At 44.0% G+C, this 26,323-nt stretch overlaps 1 protein-coding gene across 2 annotated transcripts in view; it reads left to right on the top strand.

The window, feature by feature from the left end:
• The window catches only part of ERI3 (ERI1 exoribonuclease family member 3), a 130,486-nt gene that overhangs the window by 5,510 nt on the left and 98,653 nt on the right, over positions 1-26,323 (top strand). For both annotated transcript variants that reach the window (XM_032118843.1, XM_032118844.1), the window contains exons 2-4: positions 4,102-4,376; positions 18,275-18,391; positions 24,513-24,572. In XM_032118843.1, coding sequence (XP_031974734.1) covers positions 4,125-4,376; positions 18,275-18,391; positions 24,513-24,572 — 429 coding nt within the window. In that variant the 5' untranslated portion in view covers positions 4,102-4,124. The remainder of the gene's footprint in view (positions 1-4,101; positions 4,377-18,274; positions 18,392-24,512; positions 24,573-26,323) is intronic.

Genomic DNA, 26,323 nt, shown 5'->3' with positions numbered 1-26,323 from the left:
GGAGTCACAGCTGCCCCTACCCAGGCTTTGCACAATAAACTGAAGCATTTTACTCCCAGAGCTTGCTTGCTTTTATTTTTAAATTTCAGTGTGTCTTGTAGTGTAGATTAGTGGGGGGGTTTTCTTGTTTGTTTGTTTATTTTGTAATAAACAGGAGGGCTGTCTTGCCATAACAAAGTTACTTAACATGTAAGAAAAGGCTCTCATAAAATTTAATTTCTTGGGTCACCCCTCCATTGTGAAGTCAGGTGTTGTCTTCCTGCCCCTTCCCTACTCAGCTTATCAAACTGGACAGTGAAGAGGAATATTTTGGGCTTAAAGGCAAACTGTAATTTTAATTAGATGTAGTTGTAAAAACTTCATATTTGTGTTATGTGCCAGCAGCCATTAAGCTCAAGTTTGTAGGCTAATTTGTTTTGCCATTGATGAATTTGAATCCTCTGGAGCTTGTGTGGTGCACATCTCTGTAGCTTTGGGGCTGCCCTGCAGGCAGGGAACAGCATTTGCACTGCCCTGCTGGCTCTTGTCACCAGCATTCTTCAGTGGCAAGAGTTCCCTGTCCTGTTCCTGGCTGCTTTGGTTGTCCCTAAGCAACTTTCCCAGTAGGAAGCCTGGCGTGCAACGGCTGCCAGTGCAGATTCTCTGCTTCACGCTCAGTGGGACCCCTGGCAAAGCTGGTGGCTACAGCTGGCACTTGCCTTTCTCTTTGCTTTCCTTATTTACTGGTGATCAAACTGTCGTGCTTTAGTACCATGTGCTTGGACTGCTAAAGAAGCAAGAGCTGTGGTCAGCCTGAACTTGTCTTGGTACCTGCAGCTGATGTCCAGAGAATTTTTTTCTTTTTTAAATTTATTTTTAAAATATAGATGCTGATTTTAGCCAGTACTGTCACATGGGACACACACTATTATACAGCACAGAACACAAACTTTATCTTCCAGCTGAAACCCACCACATACGGCCATTTCCCATCTTACTGCATGTAGCAAATGTAAAGTGCTGTCACATTTTCCTGGGTCTGTGTACAATCTGTCAAAATAATTCCCGAGGTCCAACCTCAGTTCATGGTCCCATTACATTTCATACGTATCTGTGTGAGGAATTTGAGCTGTGTGATATGAAATATTAACCTAGTAGGGTTGACTGCCAGATGTGACAGCTTGCACTGTCTGAGATTATAATCTGATCCTGTGTGTATAAGAAATATATATGTGGTGTTTTATGTAGGTTTGGAAATGGAATCACTGAACATGTGGATTTATATGGCTAGAGCTGGGTTTTTAATTTTTGAAGCTGCATTGCTTATATCATTGTCTGTTGGAAAAAAATACAGGATAATTACTAGTGCTTTGCATTGTCATAGCCATTATAAATGCTTTACATGACTTCTAATAAAGTGTGTTTGCTCACCAGCTATCTTGTGCTCTGAGGCACTCTGACCTTGCCAAAGAAGATGATGTGAGGTCTTCCCAGGGCACCCAGAGCAGTGGCTGGGTAAACATACCGTTAAAACTTCATTTGGCTGAAGGTGCAGAGTTTGCAGTGGGGTTACCCTTATTTGTATGCTGCCTGTGTAGGGAAATCCACTTGCAATACCCCACTCATGCACCTTTGTTCGGAGCACTGCTCCCTCTGCTACATGGGAGAGTGCAGAGGGAGGCTGCTTTTAGGATGGGGAGCCTGATCCTGTTGCTAGACGTGGACCACTGCAGAAGTTGTTAGTGTAAACTGGCACGGGATGTTCGCTGTTATTTCCCTCCACTGATGTCACGCGGTACTTGTGTGACACTGACCTGCCATGCCAGGGTCTGGCATGGTGCTGCCGTGTCTGTGTGGGACCATGCCTGAATCCTGCCAAGGTGCCTGGTTAACCTTTGTCACGGACTCAGTGGCTCAGGAGCCTCTGCACCACTGTGTGTAGTGCAACCCAGGCTGAAGATTCATGGGGTCCGTATCAGATACCCTGGTCTTGCCAGTTAAGATATATTAGAGATCTTGCTGTGGGTGGGTGGATAATACGTGTTTTATTGCCTGTGTTTGATATAGGGGTTGAAGCCTGCCTGCCTCCCCCACTCCAACTGTGTATTTTACTTTATGCAGTAGGCTAAGGACCAGGTTTTCCTGCAACTAGTTTACAAGCTGCTTTATTCTGAGAGATTGTATTTGTTGTGATGAGCTTTTAGATTCATAGTAGCTTGAAGATTTAAAGCATGTATACCTTAAATATCTCTTATCTGGCACATGTTAGAAGTAAGTATAACTAACTTCTATTTGGCTGTAATGCATTTTTCAATGACAGCCAAAGCTGTAGATGGAAAGGCAATAGGTACTGAACTGAGCCCCTTCAAAATAAATGCCATGTTGGGCTCTTTTTTTTGGTTTTGCAACTTGAGTTTTCAGTTTTCAAGGGACCTGCTGCCTGGCACACTGCTTTAATAAAGCAAACAGCTTCAAAACATGATAGCCTTAAAGCAGAGGGGATGCATATATGCCATGGAATTGCAGTGTGGGTGCTGTCTCGGTCTTAAACATCTCAACTCCTTTGATTTTTGCCTTTCACTCAAAACCCTGGAAAGGGAAGGTTACCAAATGCATGTTTACTCGAAGCACACAACCTGCTTAGCTGCAATTATCTCCTAATCTGGTCCTTCCGAGTTTCTCTGGTCTCGCAGGTAAATACAGATTTAGCCGTTATTCAAGGCGTATTATTTACCTCATTAAGTGTGTATTTTGGCACGTGCATTATTTACCTGACAGACTAACGGATGGGTGAGAGCAAATGCTGCCTTTTGTGCAAATAGTGACTTTGTTCATGAGCAGCGAGTCCCCGTTTTGCCATGGCCATTTTGTCTCCCTGTCTCATGGTGGTTGCTTCCATCCCTTGATGGTAGAACAAAAAGCCAGCACAGGTGTGGGGAGGCTGTGCTCCTAAAAAGGCAGGTGGGTAGCATGTCATGTGATGGAGTTCTTCCACAAGCAGTGGGACCAACTGTGGGGATAGATTTAAATATTTATGTAGGAAGGTGTGTGTGTATATGTATGCATACCCAGTTAGAGGGGGCACTCCTACCCTTGTTCAAGAGGACTGAGTTGGTGCAATTTGCTTGTTTTGCTATCAGTTCCTGTACCCACCCATGTAACACCAAGAGCTGGGCTTGAACTCTCACCCCTGTAGATCTATTAACAGTCCTGAGGCTGCCCCATCTTGGATAATGACAATCGTGGCAACTGTTTCCTGCAAAGTTTTAGAAGAAAAATAGCAGGAGGGGAAATCCAGGTAGTCTCACACAAATAATGCAATTTATTAAATAGTGTTTGTTAAATAAAAGCATCAAAAGGTGATGGCTGAGTGAGATACTTCTTTGGGACGGAGACTGTAACCTATAGAGTCCTGCTTGCATTTTACAGTTCCTGCAGTCTCTGGGTGTGGTTAGTTGAACTGATACCCTCCTCTAAGAAATACCTGAAGTAAGAAATGGTGTGTAGCACTAAAACAGTATCTCTGAGAAACCTTATATACAGAGCAAATGAGACATTTCCTGGGGAGGAGCCTTCCAGCCACCAGCCACCTGCGTTTGTAATGGAAGTGCAGTGTTTTGGTGCAACTGGCAGGCATTTCAGGGCCAAGCTGTTTGGATAAGTTGTAGTGTTGGTATGTGTATTGCTGTGTTTTATTTTTACCGTGTATCAGAAACTGCATTGTATGTGAAAAGATGAAAGGCCTCAGAAATTTCAGCAGGGCTTAGATTGGATATTCTGTGTTTTAGCTGGTTCGTGTTGTGTTGTGCTGTAATGAGGTTCAGCAATGCTGTAATGGGGTGTGATCTGGTGCCTGGAGCCATGACTGTTGTGTATCTCATAGTTCTTAATTTAGAGTCATTTGCAGAGGTTAATTTTCAGTTGCCTGTGATTCTGGACACCTTAAGCTCAGTCCAAATGTCATCTGTTCTGCTTAGGGCGGGTTACTGTGTTATTTCGGGTTTGTGATGCTGGAACGTCCACTGGGAAGCACAAAGGGAATCCCTGTCAGAGGAGGACAGTGAAGAGATACCAGTAGGGATGAGATGTATATGTGAATGAGTAACATGAGTCTCTCTTCAGTTTCAGATGCCTCTGGATGTTCAATGATAGCACTTCTCCATACTGGAGCAGCAAAGTTTCCCCAAAACTTACTTTCAAGGGCAAGACAAGCTGTGTCCCTCCTCCTCCCAGCTGGTGTTCTCAAAGGGTTCAGCTCCATCGTAAGCAGGAAACTGGCGTCCCACGGCTTTGGAGCTTCCATGGCAGCAATGTCATCCTTCCCTCCACAGAGATATCACTACTTCTTAGTGCTGGATTTTGAGGCTACATGTGATAAACCGCAGATTCATCCTCAGGTAAATAGTTAATCCTGTTAATTATCATCTTGCAAGTTGCTGCTGCTCTTCTGAGAGGTAAAAGGAGAAAGCATAGTGCTGGCTCACTAATTTTTTCTGGTTTGTCCCACCTACTTTCTGTTGCTGGTTCTCCAGGCCTCTTGCCAGTCACCTGCTGTCTCAGGAGCAATGCCAGGAATTGGTGAGAATGAATGAAGGAGTCTGATTTCCATCAAGGAAGTGACAATTCATGTGTTATTGAAAACATCTTTAAGTCACGTGTACTTGTCATTTGTCTGAACTGGGAAGGGTCTAAAAGTTTTTGGCTGGAAACTTGCATTAATAGATGGCAGCCGTGTTGATTCTGCAAGGAAAAAGGCTGTTGTTAGTGAACAGCTCTAGGAAAAGAATATTTTGAATGATGAGAATATGTGCAGCATAATGGTATTTCTAAGTATAGAAGAAAAACAGTTTTTAGATAATTTCAGCAAGATCAAATATCTTGCCTGTGTTCTAACTCTGGAATGTATTGAGGCAGGAAGAGTTCAGCTTCAGAGAGATCTTCCAGTGCTCTACCACTTAAGACATACAGAGATCCAGATGAAGTACAGAGCTTTTCTGCAAACAGTTCTTCCATAGTAGTGTAGAACAGATTAGTAAAAATATTCTCAGTTGTCAGCAGGATGTGCCTAGGTTTTCAACTGGAAAACTGTACTAAAAAGAAAAAAACCCTGATATTAGGTTGGTAGCGAACAAACAGAATTTCTGAGTCTAAAGTGAACTCACGCTCCTCTGCCAAGCAATTGGTCTGCATGTGTTGCTGGTAATACCTGCATTGATATTACCAATTGCACAACTTCCTTGTGCTTTGTTTCTACTATATGAAAGGCTTAAGCAGTTTTCCGTGTGATGTCTCATTACTGAAGTGACTCGATGCAGCGTGTTCATTTCCCAGTGCCGTGCTTGTCCTAACACAGGGTTGCTGCAAGTTAGGATCAAACTTGACTCCTGTCTTGCCCAGTAGTGCCTTGGTGGGTGCTGCCTGCCCTTCGTGTTTCTTGAAAAATGGATAGCAAATTCTCTGCTCTTTTGCTGGCTCTTTGTGGGAGGCTGTTGTGGCTCTGCATCCAGTTCTGCTAGCAGGCTCTTAACCACTCTCCAAGTGAGATGTCAGGCTATTTCCTGCATGCTCCGCCTCGGGTGCACAGACCTGTCAAAGCTGTAAATTGGATCTACCTTGTCCCTTTGGATATGGGTTTGGTCTGTGCACATTTTGATGCAAAACCATGATGCATGTGGAGCTAGTTTACAGCTGGCAGTAAAAAGGAGCATGAGTGGAATGTGATTACTACTGTTTTAAGGAGCTTTGTCCCCAAGTCCTTGCCAGGGAAAGTAATGGTCTGGGCCAATGCAGATCTGCTATATATTTTGTTGGTGAGATAGCACCTTTAAGGTGGAGATGTTCTTCAGTGTTGTTTTTCCAGTCTGCTGTGTTCAGTGCCTGTCTGCATCATATAATGTGTTGAAAGGGCTGTCAGTCCCTCACATCCTCACCAACAAATTAGTTTGACAAATAAAGAAATTACTTTTGCAACGTGGGGCTCAACGTAGCTGGAAAGGCTGAAGGTGCCTGCCAAAATTGGGAAGCTTTATAAAATGAGACTTTAGTTGATGCCCTTACCTACCTCTTATCTCTTTGCTGACCAGCATGGCTTTTGTCCTCGTTGCTGCTAAGCTGTATATCATGGTGAGCAAATGGTGCCGTGCATTTCAGCAATATTTTCTGCAAAGTTTTAGTGACAGGATCTTTCACTGCAGGATTGATAGACAGGTTTTGGAGGTTTGGTCTGAGGTCAGACCTGGGAGCTAGAAATGGTCAGGTGCTGATCTTCACTGTGATTCTGATAGTTCTTCTGCTTTTATTTTAATGCCTGCAAAATAGAAGTCTAGATACAATGAAATTCAAATACATTGGGATTTGATGAGAAGGCTGTATATACAGCGCTAAGCTAAGCTGGGATCCATGTTACTTTAAGTGGGTAAGCAGAGCTGTAAATTTAGCCAGTTCAGCCTAAAAGTCTTGAAAGAGTTCACTTGCCACCATACAGCACATTTCACATTTCTCACTAACTGCTCTTCAAAATATTCTGGCTTCTTACTAGAAACTATTGAAAGAGCTATCTTTTTATGTACACTAATATGTGTGACTGCCACATCTGCTCCCCCTCCCGTTGTATTTACTCGTGCTCCTCTGTAACTGGCAACCTTGCTGGCTTTATCCCTGGGGAAGTCCTTCATGCTCATTCGTGAGCCCTAAAGACCCCTTCATTTCCATTCCCTTTCATATTGTCCAATCTCTCTTTGAGGTCTCGTGGTATGGCCTCTGTAATGGGGATCAAGGAGGGTCAAGGACAGTGGTATTCTCCTGGGAAGCCATCTGCATTGTGGCTCCAGTGGCTGGGACTGCTGGCTGAGTGCCTTGTGGCCGCTGGCCTGTGCTTTACCAGTCACTCCTGGGTCGGGCATCAAGGGTACTTCATGTTCCCTGCCCTACACCCACAAAGGAACGGGAGCATCCTTGCAGCCCTGACTTCTGATAGCTTTCAGCAGATACGCCCCTCCATCAAAGTGCTTGTTTATATACACATAGAAACTGTTCAGCTTCTTTGGTTTTCTGGATGCATTCATGAATAATGGGACCATCCCAGAGAGAAAAGAAGGCGTGGGGGGGTTTAACTGCACAGTCTGTGTCTTGTAGTGTTTTAGCCAGCCAAAGGTCATTAGGGGTTGGCAGTAAGAGATGTTTATGGCTGGCCTCTCGCATCTCTTTAAAGCTTACCTTGTGCCTTTGGAATGTGATCCGAAGCCCAGTGGGGTCAGTTGAGAGCTGTCATTCTGTGGAGGTCGGTGGACCCTGAACTGTGGTGGTGTGTTTCATTTTTCAGCTCTGAGTTTTTTCTTTTACTGTCTGGTAAGAGTTTATAAGTACCTTCTGCTTTTATACACTGTCAGCCCATAGAGCTGGGTACCTCTGGAGCTTTAGCTTCATGAGAAGATGCATTAATAAGTGGGAGTCTTGCTCTTTTGTCCCTTTGTCCTTGTAGACACCAATGTTTATGGTGGTCAGTGCTTTCAGTGACTGGGTTAAGCAGCTCCACAGACACATCTGTGGCTGCCTGTAACCTTATTTTATTAATGCAGTAAGAAGGTTTGCCTCTTTCAGTCAGCAAGCCAAGTATCTTGTGTTCAACTTCAGCCAAGTGGATGAAAAGAAATGATTTGGTTTAAATATAAAAAGTCTGAAGGTAGAAATCAGATCTGTTCAAAGCTGAATTTGAAATTAGCCTTCTATATATGATGTTAATCTCTGATCTATTGAAGTTACTTAAATGAAAATCAAATAAAATTCAAGCTCTGGATGTCTACTGCCTGGAAGTGTAAAAGAGCATCAGACCTCTGACCTGGTAGGAGGAGCTGTATCTAGGAGTTGCTAAGCTGCTAAATGAGCCTTTGGTAATGATAAAGTTGCCTTTTCTCATGTCAGTTTTTTCAGGTGTTGAGTGTCTCAGATTCACTCAAATTTGATAATCATTTGGGAACTAGAAATTTGCCTCTTTCAAACTCTCTGTAAAGGGAATGTATGAAATGTTCAGATCTTCTCATTGCTGAAGAAGGTTGTGACCAGAAGCAGAATAAATTGTTTACAGACAATGTTTTCTGTGTCCTCCTAAACAGTTCTTTTTAAATGCAAAAATATCTTGATATTTTTTGTTAGTGTATCCTAGATACTTCAAATCTGTTTAACATGCATTTAGATTGTTATTTGGGGAGAATTTTTAATTATAATTGCTGTCAAATGAAACTGGATATACTAATAAATACAAAACATCACTCACCATTTCAACAAAACCGTAAACACTGACACTGTGACTAAGCAGATGTTCAGTGACTAATTTATTTTTAAGTGTACAAACAAATCTGGATGATCATAGTACATATTGTGATTTGCAAAAGTGTATTAACAAATAGGAGCCAGTCCTTCTGTATGATAATATTAAGTACAAATGGAGGAGAAGGTTATATCAGGTTCAGTCTCTATTTGCTTGAGTGCTGCTGTAAAAGACATTACAGGTGTTTTCCCTTGGACATCCGTCTTGTGGTTCCAGCTCCCAGTGACGGGCAGGTGCAGCTGGAGTGGCTGTGATGATCTGTACAGCTGCCTGTCCTGCTCTGTGTGCGATTTTGTTCCTGCAGCAGGGACAACTGAGCCGTGTGTCTCTGTTCCTGAGGTGCTGTGATTTATAGACTGACCTTGTAATGGGAATGGATGTTGATTTCCACCAAATTTAGGCCATATCAAAAGATGTGCAGTCCCTGCCAAGCTCTCTGCATAGGTGGTAGAGGATAGGGAGGCTGCCTTGGGAGCCATAGCTGAAGCTACTTTGTTGGAGGAATTTGTCCTTGAAATCACAAACTTCTTGCAGGAGGCAGCAATGGAGGGGTTGCTTATCTGCTGGGAAGCAGGCTGCAAGGTACCTTCTGTGTGCTTTCCATGTGGTTTTCTGTGGAGACTGCATCAAGGCAATCCCAGCTGAAGGCCAGGATAGGAATGCAGATGTCTCACACAGTAACAGACATTGTCACAATCCTACCCAGAGGTGGATAAAGGACATGTGTGTGCCTGTGCCTGCCTGTTCTATCTAGACATCCCCACGTAGTAGTTTTCTTCTAGCACTGTTTTCGTGTGGCTGTTAAGCTCAATGCACTAGAAATCACCTGCCAAAACCCTTATTGAGGATGATTGTGAGTTGCTGAAAAGTAAAGAAATTCAGGCTTGTTTCCCATGGCAACTTTAACTCAGCATAAGTATTATAGTGGAATATTAATCTGCAATTACCTATGTTCATGCATCTTAGGCTTGGGTGTACTTTTAATTACTTACTTCTCAATTCAGCTTCTTACAATACTGTTTCTAGAGGAATGCTGTTAAAAATGCATTTAACTTAGCAACTTAAAAGTTGCTTTTTTTTCTTTTTACTGAAAGTAAGTAAATATATATATTTATCATCTCTTTGCCAGTTATGGCTGTTGTTATGCCATTGGTCTTACATCAGAATGCTTTGAGTTCCTAGAGTGGCAGGAAACAGTTCATATAAGAGCCCTTTCAGATGGATTTTCCTGTTTGCATTGAGTTTTGAACAAACTTCTTTAGGCCTTGTAGCTTTAGAGGGTTACACCGCACCTGGCATCTCAGACCTGCGCTCACTTTGCCTTGGAGATCTCCCTCATTCTCCCAGCAAGTGGGAACAACCTTACTGTGACCCATGTCAATCTGACAGGGTGGGTTATAACTTCAGGCAACAGCATTAGCTGTATTTATTTAAACCCTGATGAGCTAGAGCACATGAACAGTTACTGAACCCAAATCTGGAGAGCACAACCATGAGACCACCAGGCAAGTCATCTCATGTATGAAAAAAGATTCAAAGCAATTTCTTATTTAAAGATATAAACCCAGCATTATTATAGCAACAACTCTAAAATACCAAGGCACTCGGGTGGCCAATGGCTGCAGTCCTAACCTGACCTAACATGCTCAGCTTTTGGCTGGTTATTGACAGGCCAATGAGATGACTACTTTAAAGCAATCAGTCATGTTGCCCTTTCCCTCGCAGTATGTGGAGACCCCACATCAGTTATGCATCCCAGCGTGCAATTCCCCACCTGTGCTGTTTGAACACTGTATCCTTAGCTGTGCAAACATTACACATCGTTTAGGTGACAAGTTGCAAAGTTAAGTAGACTTGTTGTTACAGCAGAAAGCAGTTGAGCGGCAGTCACCCTGAAAAGAAAAGATTCAGGCTAGCTCAGGAATGTGCAAGTCTGCTGGATCGTGTTTAAAGGTTTGTTCACCTCTCCGTAAAGCCACTGATGAGGGCTACATGTGCTGCTGGAATTGCTCCCATTGTGCATTTCTGAAGTGAAGGGGGTGGATGTCACAGGTCTGTATATTTGCTGTGCCTGTCCTGCTGTGTGCGTGGCCCTGTGCAGTTGTCGATGATCGGTGTGTGCCTGCTGCTCTTTTGCAGCCTCTGAGGTATGGGGAGTATTTTGCATCACTCCCAGCATAATGTTTTAAAAGCAGGCAGTATTCTTTTATGGCATGGCATCCATCTAGTGCTACTTGGGGATGGTGCTCTTCAGGCTACTGTGGTTCCTGGGAAATGGTCTTTGCTGTGTTAAAGTGGTCTTGTCTTCACTTTGAACAAAACCTTCCTCATAAAGAAGCAATGCAACTCAACCCTTTTAGTGAGAAGGACACAGGACATGCGTAAATCTTGTGGGCTTTTTCCCCTTTATGCCAAGCTTGCTGTGCAACCATCCCTGTGTTGTTTTTGTTGGTCTGTGCACTTGTTAGCTGGCAAAATACTCTTTGTAACGTTATTTAGTTCCTCTCTGTCAGGCAGAAATGCGCTGTCATCAGCAGCTAGTTGTGATGTCTGTAAAACCCTGGGTATTCATTTACATGCACTAATGTGCCCTTTCTACCCATCCCAGATGTTTTAGTATCGTTGGGAACATTGATCATTTGTCCTGCTCAATATCAGGGGAAGAGGTTGGGTCTTGAAATGATGTGATAATTCTGCAACAGGGACTGCACAGGGTTTTTGTCTGCCATAGAGAGGAGTGGATGTGAAAAAGGATATAGTGTCGTTGCCATCTTGCAGTGCAAAGGTAGTACTTGGAAATGTGCATGTGTGCTGTTTTAACCTGGATTGAGTGCTAAACTTCTCCCAAACTGTCAAGCTTAAATTGTTGTTGGCTGTGTCAGTAGAGATGTTCTGGGTGGTTAAATATATGTCAATAGTGCTTGAAGAAACAAGTTGAAGTGTTGATGTCTGTTGGTCTGTATTTCCCATCCCATGTGTGAAAAGAGGAGGGAAATTCTGCCTTTTTCTTGATGTCTAGGTCCTGCTGGAAAAATCAGAATAGCTTAGTGGGTTTTGGCAGGGAGAGATGATGGTGGTGGTGAGAGGTAGGAACTAGCCTGGGAGGAAGTGATTACTGAAAGTTTTGTTCAGGATGGCAGGGCAAGGGTTGTGAGCCTGCTGTCAAGATTTCAGGTGCAATGGCAGGAATGAAAAACTCCCAAGGACCACAACAGTAAGTTTAGGAGAAAAGTGTCATTTGTGAGACATGGATCCTCCTTTTGTTGGCCCTGTAAGAAGGGACTTGAGCTGATGAAGTACTTCACTTTGGTTCCCATACTCTTTAAAAAAAAAAAAATATATATATACTATTTCAAAAGGGTGAAGAAGAGAATCGGTGTGTGTGACCAGGGGTCTGCAAAATGCAACTGTGAGTGCAGGCTGGATGGCACCGGGGTTGTGTTTAGTGCAGTGATGAGAGGTGTATATAAGATGAGGTCTTTGTTGCAAAAATGAGAAAGGCAATGTTCTGGCCTGTGTCTGCTGTGGGTAGGAAGAGCAGTCAGGAATTTAAACAACAGCAAGGGAAATTCAGATTAGACATTAGGAAAAACTTTCCAATGATAAGACTAATGAAACAGGAGGATAGAGTGAGTGCCTGGGGAGTGTGTGAGTCTCTCTTATTGGAGTCGGTAAAAACAGCCTAGACAAAGTCAGAAATTATTTAGGGGGTGATGATGCTGCCCTCAGGCAGGTGCATGGACTAGATGTCTCTTTTAAAGCTGAAGCTCCTGGAGGCATGTGATTAGATGGGGATTTCAGCTTCTATTAAAGAAAGAGAAATGGTCCCTCACCCCTCAGAGTTGTAAGGAAGCACTGGGAAATAAGAGCCATGTTTGATGTCAGTGCAGAACATAAAATGCAACTCAAAATTTATCTTTGAGGAAATCCAGCCTTTGACATTGGGCTTCAGTGCCTGAGTGTTGGGGGTAGGCAATGAGATTCACCTGAGAGCAGGGGGAAGCAGAAGCATTGGATATTCAATGGTCAGGCAGTAGAATTGCTCTTCACATCATCTTGTCATAGTGTTTTGTGATCTTCCCATATTCCTGCCAGTTCTCTTGTGTTTTGTTTTTGATGTGTATTTCCCTTCACACTTTTCTGGGATATAGTAGTTGTTTTAAAATGTATCAAATTGTTAGGTGTGTGCATATGTGTATTTTAAGCTAGGTAGTGGTAGAAAAAAGAAATTTGGAGGTCAGCTGCTTCCCCAAAGACCTTTTGACAGGTTTAATCAGTACACAGAGTAACTTAGCCAGGACTGAAGTGCTGAGAGGCTCCGTGCTGTGTGTGCAGGCAGACATCCTCTGGAAAGCCAGCATAGCCCTGATTCAGCAGAAGTCCTGCTATTCCGCACTGGAGAGGTGTTGCCTTTATGGTACTTGTTTTGGTTAGTTTAATAAAAATTTAGAAGTGGGGAAAAGACCTATGAGGTCATCTTGGTTACTGCCCCTGAGGACCAGTGCAAGGCTGCTCACTTGGAAATGGCTTTAGTTAAAATAATAATTAAGGCAGAGGATGGAAACTGGGGAGGCAGATCTGTTAGGCTAGTGCTGTCCTTACTATGTCCCTTTTCGATTTTAATTGCCTTGGAAAAAAAGGAAAATCACAAGGCTTTAAAAGCTCCGATTCTTTCTGCTTTTCAACCCCCCCACACCCTCTCCCCGATCTTGGAGGCATCAACTCTCATCTGTCAAAGTGTAAATCAGCAATTAAAACACAAACAGCGAAATGCCAAAGATGACCTGAAGCACAAAGCAACTGACAAACAAGTCCGGACAAATCGGCGGATAATTTATAAGCATTGCCCTAAAATCTAATTATTTGGCAATTCGAATTTGCAGCCGGCCAGGGCTGTGCAATAAATTTAACCCGCCATAAATTATTTAGGAGCAGCCCGTGGTGTAAATCAAAAACACGAGTGTTTGTTTAAGAAATAAGCTCCTTGTGCATAAAATGACTTTTTTTTCTTTAAAGAGAGGGGGGAAAAAAACCATCCTTGAACAAAATGGTTCAATGGACAGAGCTGGTACTGAGGCTCTGTCCCTCCACAGACACTCCGTTGCTTCTTCTGCCCTTACCTTTTTTGAAGGTGTAAAAGGTTCTTTTGGTAAGAAGTTTTATGCTTTTCCTTATCAGACAAAATCCGTTTCTCTCAACAGCCTCTGCTTGTTTTTATTGCATTTTGAGCAGTCAGCTCTGATTTTTATGGGCATCTTTTATTCTTGTGTTTATTAAACTTCTTCACATGGGGGTTAGAGTAAGGGATAAATTATTTTCTGGTAGTTTTTGAAGTGAATAGGCCATACAGTCTTCCTCAAATATATAACTCTGTGTCCTGAAGCGTGCCCTGTCCACTTTGTACATATGCTTCTGGATTAAAAGGTTTTGAGAGCTGGGAAGCTCTTGCTGAGCACTTTATTCTTTCTGTATAATGATGTTAGTGGTACCCAGATCCAAAAGGATAAGCAAAAAAGTTCCTCTGCGGGAATTAGTGTAATTTCAGGTGCTTTCTTCTCTGACAAGAAATTGGTTAGCAAGTGTAGTTATGTGCTTGTTCATTTCTTTTATTAGCAAGAAGATCAAGACAGCTGAATTGGTGCATCCCTGCTCCAGTGTTAAAGGGAGGGGAGTTTCATGTAGGACGATTGGGTAGGGAAAGGCTGGGTTTATAGCACTGCTTTCATATGCCATTAAGAATTTTTCAAATCCCTCTTAGAAGAAAGTCCTTAGCCATGCCACAGTTACCCTGCTGCTGCTCAACCCACTGGCTTGGGACAGCCAGGTTGCACAGGAGGCTTCTACCTGGAACTTTTTTTTTAATACCCTTGGTTTTTTAGAAAATACGAAAGTTCTCTGGAAGCTGTCACACAGATTTGCTTGAAGTACCTTGAAATGGTAAATGCAGGATTGTTGTAAAGAGAACGGACCTGGTAATGGATCTGTATAAGCCTCTGGCTCTGTAGGTTCCTATTGTTACTGTGTTTGGGGGCACAGCTGAGGGGAGGGACAGAGTGCTGATGTTTTTTTCTTTAAGCGTGTTAATATTGATTTTAGAAGCTCTGTGTTCCAACAATATAAATGCAAATGCCTGTAATTGGGAGCCTTGTGCAGAATTTATCAACAGAAAACATGTTCAACTTTTCTGACAATGAAAGGAAAATAAAAAGCCGCTTATTTATTGGTGCTGGTTTGAATCTTGGATTTCCTTTCAAGTTACTTTGCAGTGCTAAATAAAATACCTAATTGCAGTGCTCGCAAAATTCAAATGAGTACATTTGTTCTTCTGGTAGCTCGCGGCTATTTGCAGCCTCTGGACACCCTCAGCATTATTTTAGCGTATCCATAACTCCTGGTTGTGCTATAAGGAAAAGCTGGTGGTGGGGGCAGAGGGAAGACTTAGAAGCCCCATGTGCTGCTGGCACAAATCACTGCCAAAGCTGGAACATTTACTCAGTGTTGGAGCGGAAATATGTGAGGCTCTCAAGGTAACACTTACGGGTGATCAGGCTCTGATAGAAGAAAGGAAGTGTCAGTGAATCTCTGCCCTTAACTCCCTCATGCTGCTTTCCTTCACCTTTCCTGCTTGGGAAGAAGCAGTGAAGGTCCTTGAATGGTGGAGATGGAGCTGAGCATGTTGAGCTCACTGGGCTGCTGTGAAACGTGAGAGAGCACCCGGCTGCCTTCCTGCATCACAGTCTGTTGGGGGGTTGGTTGTGTGTGTGAGTGTCTAAGTGCTCACCGTTTCATAATAATTACTAATGAAATTCTAGATCTGTAATAACATTTCAGATATCTAAAACAAACCATATGCTTGTAAAAAAAAAAAGAGAGAGAGAAAAAAAGTGGAAACAGATCAACTTTAAGCCATAAATTCTTGGTAATAGAGGCCTCTTTTCTCCCCCCTTTCTGTTTATGTTTGATAGATATTTTTGTTTCTGCAGGAATGTCAACTCTTAATTTCATGATGTATCATGGGCTTAAGAAAATTGAATTTAATAAAGGCAAAAGATGAATGGCACCTTTAAAGGTCCCAACACTTGTCTTTATTAGCAGGACAAACTGCAGGGTCTCCAAACACTGCTTCTCTCCAAATGAAAGTTTAAATGAAAAGTACAGCAGTGTCACAGGTTAAATTTCATTGCAGGACTGGCTAACGTCGTTAGTGAGGAGTGGGGCTGATTTCATGGGGCTGGTATCTGTTGCCTTAGATACCAGTGGAGCAAACACTGCCAGAGACTGGAAAAATCTCTGCTATAGGAAGCGTGCAGATAAACAGCCTTTTGGGAAAGGTTCTTTACCACTTGCTTCAAAAACTGACCCAATAAGCCCAAGAGAGTGGCTGCACTTTCTCCTAAGATTCTCGAGTTGCCTCTGGGGTTCCACCCCTGCTCCTGGCCATGCACTTCCCACAGACCTACAGTAATTCTGGATATTGTTAAATTTTCCACATTTTTTTTTAGTATGGCTTTTTATTTCCTCCGTCTGTCTTAATCCGACCCTCCTGGAAGTGCTTTTTGCCTTTGGTTCTGGAAGGCGAGTGACGCCTTTGTATATCAGATCAGCAGCAGGCTGTCTTTCAGTGTCTCTTTGCATCCAGCCACTTGATGGCCCCTGAGGATGTTTCTGGTCCCTTAGGACACATCCCAGCATTGCAACACAGCCCTGCTGTGAAATCCAGCCGGTGTGTGTCCCTCTCTGGAAGGGGAATGTTCGTCTTGCCTTGCCATGGGCTTGCCTGCTTCCATGGTCGCCCTCTGGCTGGGATGCAGACCTAAGGGGCAGTGAGATGCCCCAGACCAATTTGAAAGATGGGATGGTATTATCCTGCAGTTAAGCCTGGCTCTGTTATGGCGGCCTGTCCATTGACTTCAAACTTTGCAGTCTGTTTTCCTTCTGAACAGAAATGTGCTGCTTTCAGAGCCTATCTGTGGTGGCCCTTTTGAAGGGAGGATCAGCTGTATCCAGCATTTCTCTCTTGTGTTTCCATGGGTCCTCCTGGGTGGCTGAAGCTGGTGAGTTTGGCTGCACCACAACAGGCAATCTGGCTAACGCTCAAGTGTTTGGCATGTGCCTTCTCCTTCTCTTGCAACCCCTGGGTCAAGTTTGCTCTCTTTCCTGGGAAAAGTTGGTGACTCTCAGTGGGGTGGTACAGCTGTGGGGAAGGATGTGCCCAGCCATCTGCTCTGCCTCATCCAGCGTAGCACGCACATGGTGTGGCTCAGCTGACCATGAGGAAATGCTTAAGCCTTGCGTCCTTTGCAGCTTCACTGCTCAATGTCTACACCTGGGCACTTCAACACTGTTAACTTTTTTTTTTTTTTTTTTTTTTTTTTTTTTTTTTTTTACATTTTTTTCTAACTTTCCATCTCAGCAGCACGTGCTCTCCATGTGCCCTGGTCTGGGCTGTGCCCCTGCTGCGCTGGGGAGCTGCTATGCTGCCTCTCTGGGCTCTGCCCACCATGGAAATCAGGCGTTTCTCCTGGCTATTTAAATTATCTGTTGTTTCCATTTACCCACCCAGTTTCTTGCCCTCCCGCTGCCTAGTGGGGTGGTGATGTCATCAGCTCGTATGTGTAACCTCACGATAATTTCCGCCTGCAGGTCATGAGGGTTGCAATCATGGTCCAAAAAAGTGTGTTAGTTCCTCTGCAGCGGCTGCATTTTTCACATGCTAATTTTACTCACAGGAGTTGGATTTTTTTTCATTTTTTATTATTTCTTATTTGTCTCTTCCAGATGTTTTCAGGCAGTTTTTTTTTGTTGTTAAACTAATTCCATTCATGTTTTAAAAATTTATGAAAGCGCTAATAAAAATGTCAAAGTGGTAAAAATGTTAGCTTTTGCTCTGCTTTGATTAAATTTTGCAAACTGTTTTTGAATATTAAAAAGCAATATTTTTTTTATTCTCTCTCCCTCTCTCTGTTTTTCTCCAGAAGTGATTTGAGAGGCTTGTTGCATGGATATCACTCAGCGGGCTCATTTGCACTCCAGAACCTTGGTGCCATGGATCTCTATTAAATAACATAGACAAATTATTCTTTAAAGACACCAAACAAATTGTCACTTCTCCTCTTACATTAAACTGGAAGGAAGAAAGGGAGTGGAGAAGGAGGGGGGTGAACACAAAGGATTTTATCGCTTTTATTCAGTGGGCGGCTTTTTTAATTTCATGTATATTTTTTAATAATTGAGAAATCCATCGCAACTGGATTTGTTTAAACTTTTTATTAACAGGTCCATGTAAATTTTTGATTGCTGATTATTCAAATAATTGAACATTCTTCTGATGAAGGAACGTTTTTATTTCTCTATCAGCATAAATTGTCTACAAAGAGGAAAATGAAGCGGGGCTTGCTACTGTGCTGTATCCCGTAGGGATGGATTTGGGGGGGAGCTTTCAGCTCCTCTTGTCAGTCTGTTGGAGGAGGGCAGGGCTCCTCAGCGTCTCCGAGGAAGGAGGTGCTTCATGCAGTAGTCCCTGTTGTCTCTCTGATAGTATCCACCAAAAGGATGGTGGGCTGGAAAGGCTGAGACTGGTCTTGGGGAGGGCACAGCCCCTGTGCTGTCCTAAACAGCTGCGAGCCCGGTGCGAGTACATCTCCATGTTCCCTGGGTAGCACGTGTGAGTGCTGTGAGACCACCTTCCTTAGGTTCAGCTTAAGCAGTGATGTGTGCAGCTTCAGTGTTGAGCACAGAGACCTCCTTGCTGCCCGTCCCGGCTGCGATGAGCATCAGCATCGTCCTCATCTGTTCTGATGGTGTTGGACGTGCTCTGTGCTGCAGCATCACCTTCCCACTTCTGCAGAGCTTTGTGTTGAGTTTATTTCTGTTTGGGACTATCAGGCCACCTTGCTAGATGGGATAATTTCCAGTTTTGTTTCTTGTTTGTTTTAAATGAACAGCTGCTTTTCTTTTTGCCCTATTCAGGAAATCATCGAATTCCCTATCCTGAAGCTGAATGGCAGGACAATGGAGATCGAATCCACCTTTCACATGTATGTTCAGCCTGTGGTGCATCCCCAGCTTACGCCCTTCTGTACAGAGGTAAAGTGCAAAGGTTCCCTGGTGCTCCAAGAGTCTCTCTGGGAAGCAGGTTTCCATTGCACCAGGGACTTGGGTCGCCTCTTCACGGTGCAGCTGCAAAACAGCGTGTCATGCCAGCCTTGAGTTAATGACAACGAGAATCATTTTTTGTTATTGCCATAACATCTAAAGACCTCAGTTGGATTCATAAATAACTCTAGCTGTGAATTTACAACTAACAAACATCTAACTGGGTGACCACCAAATAAACACACTCGTGTTAGCTGATATTCAAAATCCTGTGACCTCTTTGTGAGCTCTTGTGATTTTGCTGTGCTGCTCTGTGGTGGAGAAGGTTGAAGAGAGCATGGACTGAGGAAATAAAGTGCTGTGCGTATGTGTGGTGCAGAGGCAGTAAATGACTCACCTGTGGGCCTGCATGTTGGGATTTGATGAGTCCTTCAGAGTGGTAGGATAATTCATGTCTGTATTTTTAGGACTGTCTTTTTGATGTTGTAATTGTGGGCCACTTGAAATGATTGCTGGAGAAGTGATGTCTCTTTACTTGCTTAATCTCATTGCTGAGGACAGATGCTCTTGAGCTGTGGACACCTTTTCCCAGATATGGAATGAAGGTGGTAAATGCAATCCCGGAGGGTTCAAAGGAATTGAGGAGCCGGGGTTGGGGTTTGTTGTTGGTTTTGGGGATTTTTTGGGTTTTTTTCATTCAACCCAAAAAAGTTAACTATTTTTCCAAATGTGTTTTTCCTCCCTGCCATTATCATCAAAAGAAACTTTAAGTTCCTTTTGCTTTGGGTTCTTTTTCCTGTCGGTCCACTGGTTCAGTTTTGGCCAGCTCAATGACTAAAATGCTGACTGTGGGAATCAGTGTATTTAAGTTCTTCATTCTGTCCCTTTCTTGTCTAGAATCATCAACACCATGGTATGTTTCCCCCTACCTCTGTGGCTGCAGACTTAAGCCCTTGGAGGACTTCTCCCACCTGTACTAACCTGATGAAAAATGACTCCTTTGTGTTAGGTGGAGTCCCCTCCAGGACCAACCAGCCCCTTCCATATTTTCACATTGTAAAAACAAATACTTATTTTTATTCTTCTGTAACTCAAAACCATCTGAAGGTATTTTATTTAAACTTAAAAAAAAAAAAAAGACTGAGCACAGAAAACATTATTCCCCAGAGAGGAGCTTTCAGAAAGCTATAAATGTGTGAGAACAGAAGGTTATAATGGAAATGGTTTTGCAACCTTAATGCTAGAAGGCTGGACAACTACTTTGGCTGTCCTTATCCCCGTGAGACTTGCTGGACGTATGCTTGTACAAATGTGATAAATCTCACAGCTTGCACCTGATCTTTGCTAAAGACAACGTCATCTTCTAGAGCTGAGCCCAAAATGTCTGCCTTGCAAGTCACCTAAATTCTGGAGAGAAGTTGTCTTATTAACTCCCCCCAAAACTCCTTTTTCTGGAAATCCTTCTATTACATCCTTTCCCCTGCTGCTAAAGACTGCAGCTCTGTTCTTGCACAACAAGTCTGCATGACTTGCTTGGTGTGTGCTGGTGGTTCAGCTTGGTGAGCTGAACGGAGCCTCCAGCCTGCTGCAGCCTGGGGACATTCAGAGGTTCTCTGGATGATGACCTTGTGACCACCAGTCAGCCCATCTAATGCTCCCATACTGCAGTGACGGTCTGTCGGTCTTCTCTTGCTCTCAGAGGTCTGGAGCAGGAGTTTGTGTCTCCTGTGTGGACCCTTGAAGCAAGCGAAGCTGAGTGAGTGTGTGTGTGTGTGTGTGTGTGTGATGGCTGTGCTTTTGCAGAAGTCCAGGATGGGCACAGGTGTCCCAGGTCAGCGTTCTGCTGCAGACTCTGCCGCTAAACTTGGTCTGGCATTGTGTCCAGAGTTGGATGAAAATGGGCAGTACTGAGGCCAGCAGGCAAAATGATTGCAGAACCCCCACCTGTGTGTATCAATGGTACAAAAAGGTCCCACTTACCAGGTTTGGCAAGTCCTCTCTTATTAACAGCATGGCTTAGGAAGCTGGTTTTAATCCTCGCCTTGACATCACTGGCTCCTGGTCACCCCCACGCTGTACCCCTTGCAACTTAGTGCCCGGAATGGCCCCTCTCCCTCCTGGCTTGGCAGTCGCCTGGCCTGTTGCAGGGTCTGCCAAGAGGTCCAAGAGTGGGATCATGCTGGAGGTGTAACTGGGCTTGTTCCTGGGGCCTGTGTCCGGGGCTGAGTTTGAAACCCTGCCCCGAGAGCCACAGGTGAACCTTACTAAACAGTGGGGTGCTGCTAGGTAGGTGCAGGGATTGTCCCTGTGCCACTGGTGTAGGTTTGCTTGAGACCCCAGGGACACAGCCAGGATGTGCTCTTGCAGAGCTGCTGCCTGAACTGCTCCAGCACTTGTTATTGACTTTCTGCTGGTTTATGTTTTCTGAAAAATACTCATTTTGCTAAATGCCAGTAAAGGGCTTTGTCTAGGCACCTCTACTTACAAAGGGTGAGATTTATTGGCCTCTTTCTCTGCAAAGAAAGACCAGGCCTGATTATCAGATTGTACACCAGAGACAAGTGCTTAGGTAATCAGCAGACTGTCTTGGAGTAGAAATACGGTGGTTTTCCAGATAAACTCTCCAGGAAAAGTGATGGTGATGACATTACATGGGAGCCTGTCTGCTGTGCTGCTGATTTCCCCTCTCCCCTCTGCTTGCTACCTTTGCTAAGCAGTAGAACTGCTTGGTGTAGACTCTGTTTGGAGGGGTTACTGTGGCTGCTTGACATTACTCCTTGGGTCTGGAGTACCTCTTCCATCCCTCTTCCTTCTTGAAGACAGCAGCAGAACATGGGAAGGCTGCCTGGAAGGGTGGAGAGCTTGTTGCCGCCCTCAGGACATCCCTTTGCTTACCTTTTGGTGTGTCTGTGCTCTCCCCTGGCTACAGGATGTTTCTCCAACTCCCCACACCAGTGTCCAGGAGCATATCTTCCAGTGCTGGCTCACTCTGAGACCTCATCTCATCCCCTTTCTCCTGACCTGATTCTGTAAGACAATAGGTCGTGAGCCTTGGCTATGGTGAGGGGTGAGCTGAATGTTCAGGCGGAGAAGGTGGAAAGTGCTTGCAAGTTGTTAAAAGCTGTTGTGACATGTATAAAGCTCATCATGCCCTTTTGGAAGATGCAGGTGATTTGTCTGATGCCCAAGAAAGTTCTTGTCGGGAGCTTAAGGAGAGGTTCCCTCTACATACAAGGTGCTTGTACAGATCTTTTCATGATACTTTGCTCTCATTTTATGATTAATTTTTATTGGTTTTTTCCTGAAGGAAGAAATAATGGAAATACAAAAATATAAAGGTATTATAACCTGCTTATGTTCCCAAGTACCTCATGCTTCTTGGGATAACCAGTGAAATTTTACAATTGTGCAGTTTTATGTTTTTATACTTTTTCAAAGCTGCAAGACCAGATAATGCTGCAGAGGTCCAATGCACTAGGTTGGATTTGGCAGATGGGCATAACTGATAACAAAGAGTATCAGAAAGGATGAGAGAGTAGAAATCTGGTCCCGTTTGAGCATTGTCTGACCTGTATTGAAATGTACCTGTGGAGCAGGTACATTCCTTTGTTTTCATGTGTGTGATTTCTGCAGCATGAATCTTGTGTGCGTATACTTGGCGACGTGTCCTTGTACAGATGAGCTGGTACTTTGCTTGGCCTGGCAGGGAAGGAGAGAAGGAGATTTGGGCAAGAATAAGCAGTGACTCTTGGTGGCACCTCTGCATCCACCTTCATGTCCCTCCCTCCTCCTGATGGGAAATGTTTGGATGAGGCCATTATACCCTGTCCTCCCATGGCATCAGGGGTGCAGTGCTCCACAGATACAGTCCTGAAGGTACCTGCAGCGGTTGAAACCATTTGCATTCGTACTGGCTGAGATAGTGAAAGGTTGCTTGTCATCCTTAGTACAGAAAAGACTTGGACCTCTTGGAGCAGGTTCAGAGGAGGGCCATGAAGATGAGCAGAGGGATGAAACGCCTCTCCTGTGAGGAAAGGCTGGGAGCTTTGGGGTTGGTCAGCTTGGAGAAGAGAAGGCTCCCAAGAGACCTTTTAGTACTTAAGGGGGCCTGTAAGATAGACTTTTCACCTCAGCCCCATTGTGACAGGACAAGGAATAATGATTTTAAACCAGACAACTAAGTATACAGAAAAAGATTTTTACATTGAGGGTGGTGAAACAGTGGCACAGGTTGCCAGAGAAGTAACATTCAAGGTGGAGTTGGACCGGGCTCTGAGCAACCTAGTCTAGTTTAGGATGTCCCCGCTCATTGCGAGGGAGGTTGGACTGGATGTGATGCCAACTTCAAAGGTCCCTTCCCAACCAAACTATTCAATGATTCTGTGTTCACTTCTGAACATACCTTTCAGCCACTTCCAGAGATTTGAGTTGAGCTCCTGTCTGGAAGACAGAACCAGCACTTTGCAATAGGTGAGCTGCCAACCTCTGCCAGAAGAATGCATGGAGAGAAAGACGGCAAGAAAAGCAAAAAACATGCTAGTGAGCTTTAAAAACTCCTCTCAAGAGCCATGCGTTAATTCCTCAAATCTATTTGCTTCTCAGAGTGTGGAAGTCTGTAGGTAGCAGCTGTTAACCCAATTAAAATACAGATTAATATAAAAACAGTTTCTGAAATATAAGAGAGTGTCTGCGTCCCTCCACTTCCTTAAAATTCCACTTCCTAATGGCTTGATGAACTTGAGAAACACACCTAGAGGAGCTCCACATTCTTAAAATTAAAATACTTTCCCTAAAAGGTATGTATTGCCATTTCATGGGAGTCACTATGAGAAAATAATCTTTCCACTTACAGTTTATTCAGTGAGTCAGGTATTTGGTATTCATTAAATGTAATTACAATTTAATTGGAGTTTAATATCTTTTCTTTTTCTATCCTCCAAGTTTAGCGCTATAAGCCAAAGAAACTAAAAGATAGAAACCATTTAGCTTCCTTCAGTTGCCACGTATTTAATAAAGCAGAGCCCTGTGGTTTGTGAGAGGACTTACACTGTACGAGTAGGTTGAGCTGGTCTGTGTGGAAGAGTTACTCCTGGGTGGTGGTGGGGCCATCAGTATGTCTCGACTGGATGCTATGGCTTCCAGAGGCTTGGATGCTTCTAGGTTGGGCTTGACCTTTATTTTATGAAAATGTATGAGATGTGTAGCTTCAGGAAAGTGCCATATGAAGTGAAATCCCATAGCGTACACTTGTTTTAATAATGATTTTTTTAATTACTTGGGTGCATTGATGGCAAGCTACTGACCTCCGATATTCAATATGTTAAAAGACAGTTTTGTCAGTTGGAAGGCAGACAGAAAAATTATCTGTTTTCCATGTGCCTCAAGCTCTCCTGGGCAGACACAGGCAGAGGCCCAAGAGACTGCATCTTTTAATGCATGTGTTTAGCTTTGAACAGCCAAGCAGTCTGGGAGCAGTCAGTGGGAGTATCTGTTGGCAGGACCTCTTCCTAAGGAACCTCTTGGAAAACAGACTTTCAGAAAGGGTTCAGGAAGCAAGTGCTTTTCTTCAGATTTCATTCCATTATTTTAAATACAGTTTTGAACTGCCGAGGAATGCTGTGGTGGACTATGGGAAAGTGCACGTGCTGGCAGCCCAGCTCAGGGGAGGATCTCACTTACAAACATCTCACAAACAAACATCCTCTGTTTGGTTCATCTAACGCTGAAATTTTGGTGTCACTGTGATAGCAGTGACCTTGGTAGTTACCGCTGCCTGTGTCCCTCGAGGCAATACCAAAACTGCTGAAATGCATGTTGAAAAAGGGCATCATGCTGGTGCATGACACTGCTCCCCAAATGGACCCTGCCGTGCTGATAATTTGCAGTTTTGTGGTGTGGGTAGGAGGCCCCCTACATTTCTGTGGTAGGGATGTAGCTGTGCCCTTACCTGTGGCTGGAGAGCTGTCAGGATCACACTGCTGGGGCTGGTTCCTCAGCAACACCCATGTGGGTCACAGGAGCATGTTTTGGTTGCAGAGAGATGGACAGGAGAGTAGACCTCTCTAATGATCTTTTGAGCGCTGCTCTGATGACTGCTTTCTGTTTGTTTCAGCTGACTGGGATTATTCAAGGCATGGTGGATGGGCAGCCGAGCCTCCAGCAAGTGCTTGAGGTAAGCAGAGTAACCTTTAGTTCTCGAACTCTGACCTCTGGTCCTGTAGTCCCCTCTTCATCTCTTTCCCTGCACCCTCCCCTTGCTGAGAATTGAACCGCGTAATTTGACTATGATTACAGCTTCATTAGAATAACATTTGCTGTCACATTGGTGACACACTGCTGAGAGTATTGAACCATTGATCTGTCATCTCCAGCTGTTCATGTCAAGGGTGCTGACAAGATATCCAAACTCCTGCTAGTAGATAGGAGAAGAGGTGATTCTGGAGCCAGTTTTAAAGCACCAAGATGTTGCTCAAGACCACTGCTCCTGGAGCTTCTGCTTTCATTTCTTTTCCCCTCCCTCAGCACTTTATTAAATTAATTTTTCTACCTATTTAAATGCTCAATAATACATGTAGTATAGAAAGAAAATGCCTCTGAAATCTAATCTAAAGGATGTGCGAATGCAGATACAGCCCTAATAATACCATCTGCTTAATGTGGAATTCCTAAAGCATTTAAGGCTTAATTAGCTTGGAAGTATTTCTCCATCAATAGCTTTTGTTGGTAGTCAGACAGTGAAGGAAACCTCCTCAAGCAGAGCCCACTTGGGCTGGAGGTTGGTGTTCGATGCATCATTTCTGTCAGGATTTCTACTGCTGTGTTACCTAATTGTTCCTAATCAGAATAATTGCAACAATTGCTTATCTGAGGAAATTAAATTAGAGGCGTTAAAATCCTCTATGGAGACAGCACTTGATGGGCGCTCACATCAGGGAGTTTAGAAAGGTTACTGCTGCTGTCCCCAACTCCAGGCAGGCTCATGTGAGGCTGGCTGGGAGATCCTGCCAGCCCAAGGGAGTGTGACTGAGAGGCTGGATGCTGCTTTTTTGGGGAACCTTACTCAGAGGGCTGTTGTACAGTTGGTCACAGGAAGAAGCATCAAGCCTGGCAGGAAAGGCTGTGGCAGTGACATGAGACCGAAGATGGTGCTCTGTAGAGGTGACATCTCGCATCCATGCAAACCCCCAGCTCTCCCTGTGCTCTCCAGAGAGCATGTAGCAGCCTTGCATGTCCATAAACATATGGATGCTTGTGCCTGTTTCCCCAGGAGGGAGAGCCCTCTTTGCCTGGATGGGTGAATGTAGATCACTACATTCCAGAAAATGGTTTGTTCTGTTTCTATGGAAGCTCCTTAGAGTGTGGAAACACTTCTGTAGAATTTTTTTCTATTTGGACAGAAAAGGTGTTCATACAGCAGCATGTTTCTAGGTTAAAATGAGATTCAGGTCAGGCAGCTTCTGAGGCATGCTGGTTTACTCAGGAGTGAAAGGTGTCAAGCAAGGGAAAAGAGGAGGGATTTCTCTTGCTCAAGCATTGAAAATGTTGCTAATGAGGTTGCATAATAACACCTGATTGCCTGCCACTGCAAGATTTTGGGCACGCTGTTTGCTGCTTTTAGCTGGGTAAGTGTCTATGCAGGACTTTTAGTGTAGGTTAGTTCCTTAATCCCTGAGGTGGATTGCATCCTCCAGGTTAATGTGGCCCATTTCTGAAGAGGACCCAGAACATCTGTCCCTATGGGAAGTTGATCAGGAATAGTGGATTCACTTTAAATCCACAGTACCCTGAACAAGCACCTCTTCAGAACTGTAAGAAGGAAAGAGGGATCCAGCCTAGAGAGGAAGGGGACACCTGGCTTTTCTTGTTACTGCCACACAGTGCCTATGTGTGCCCAGCCCTTCCATTTTTCCCCCTTTCTATATC

Source organism: Corvus moneduloides, chromosome 9, assembly GCF_009650955.1.
Source record: "Corvus moneduloides isolate bCorMon1 chromosome 9, bCorMon1.pri, whole genome shotgun sequence".
In the NCBI taxonomy this organism is placed as follows: domain Eukaryota; kingdom Metazoa; phylum Chordata; class Aves; order Passeriformes; family Corvidae; genus Corvus; species Corvus moneduloides.
This window is presented reverse-complemented; position numbering and strand designations above follow the sequence as displayed.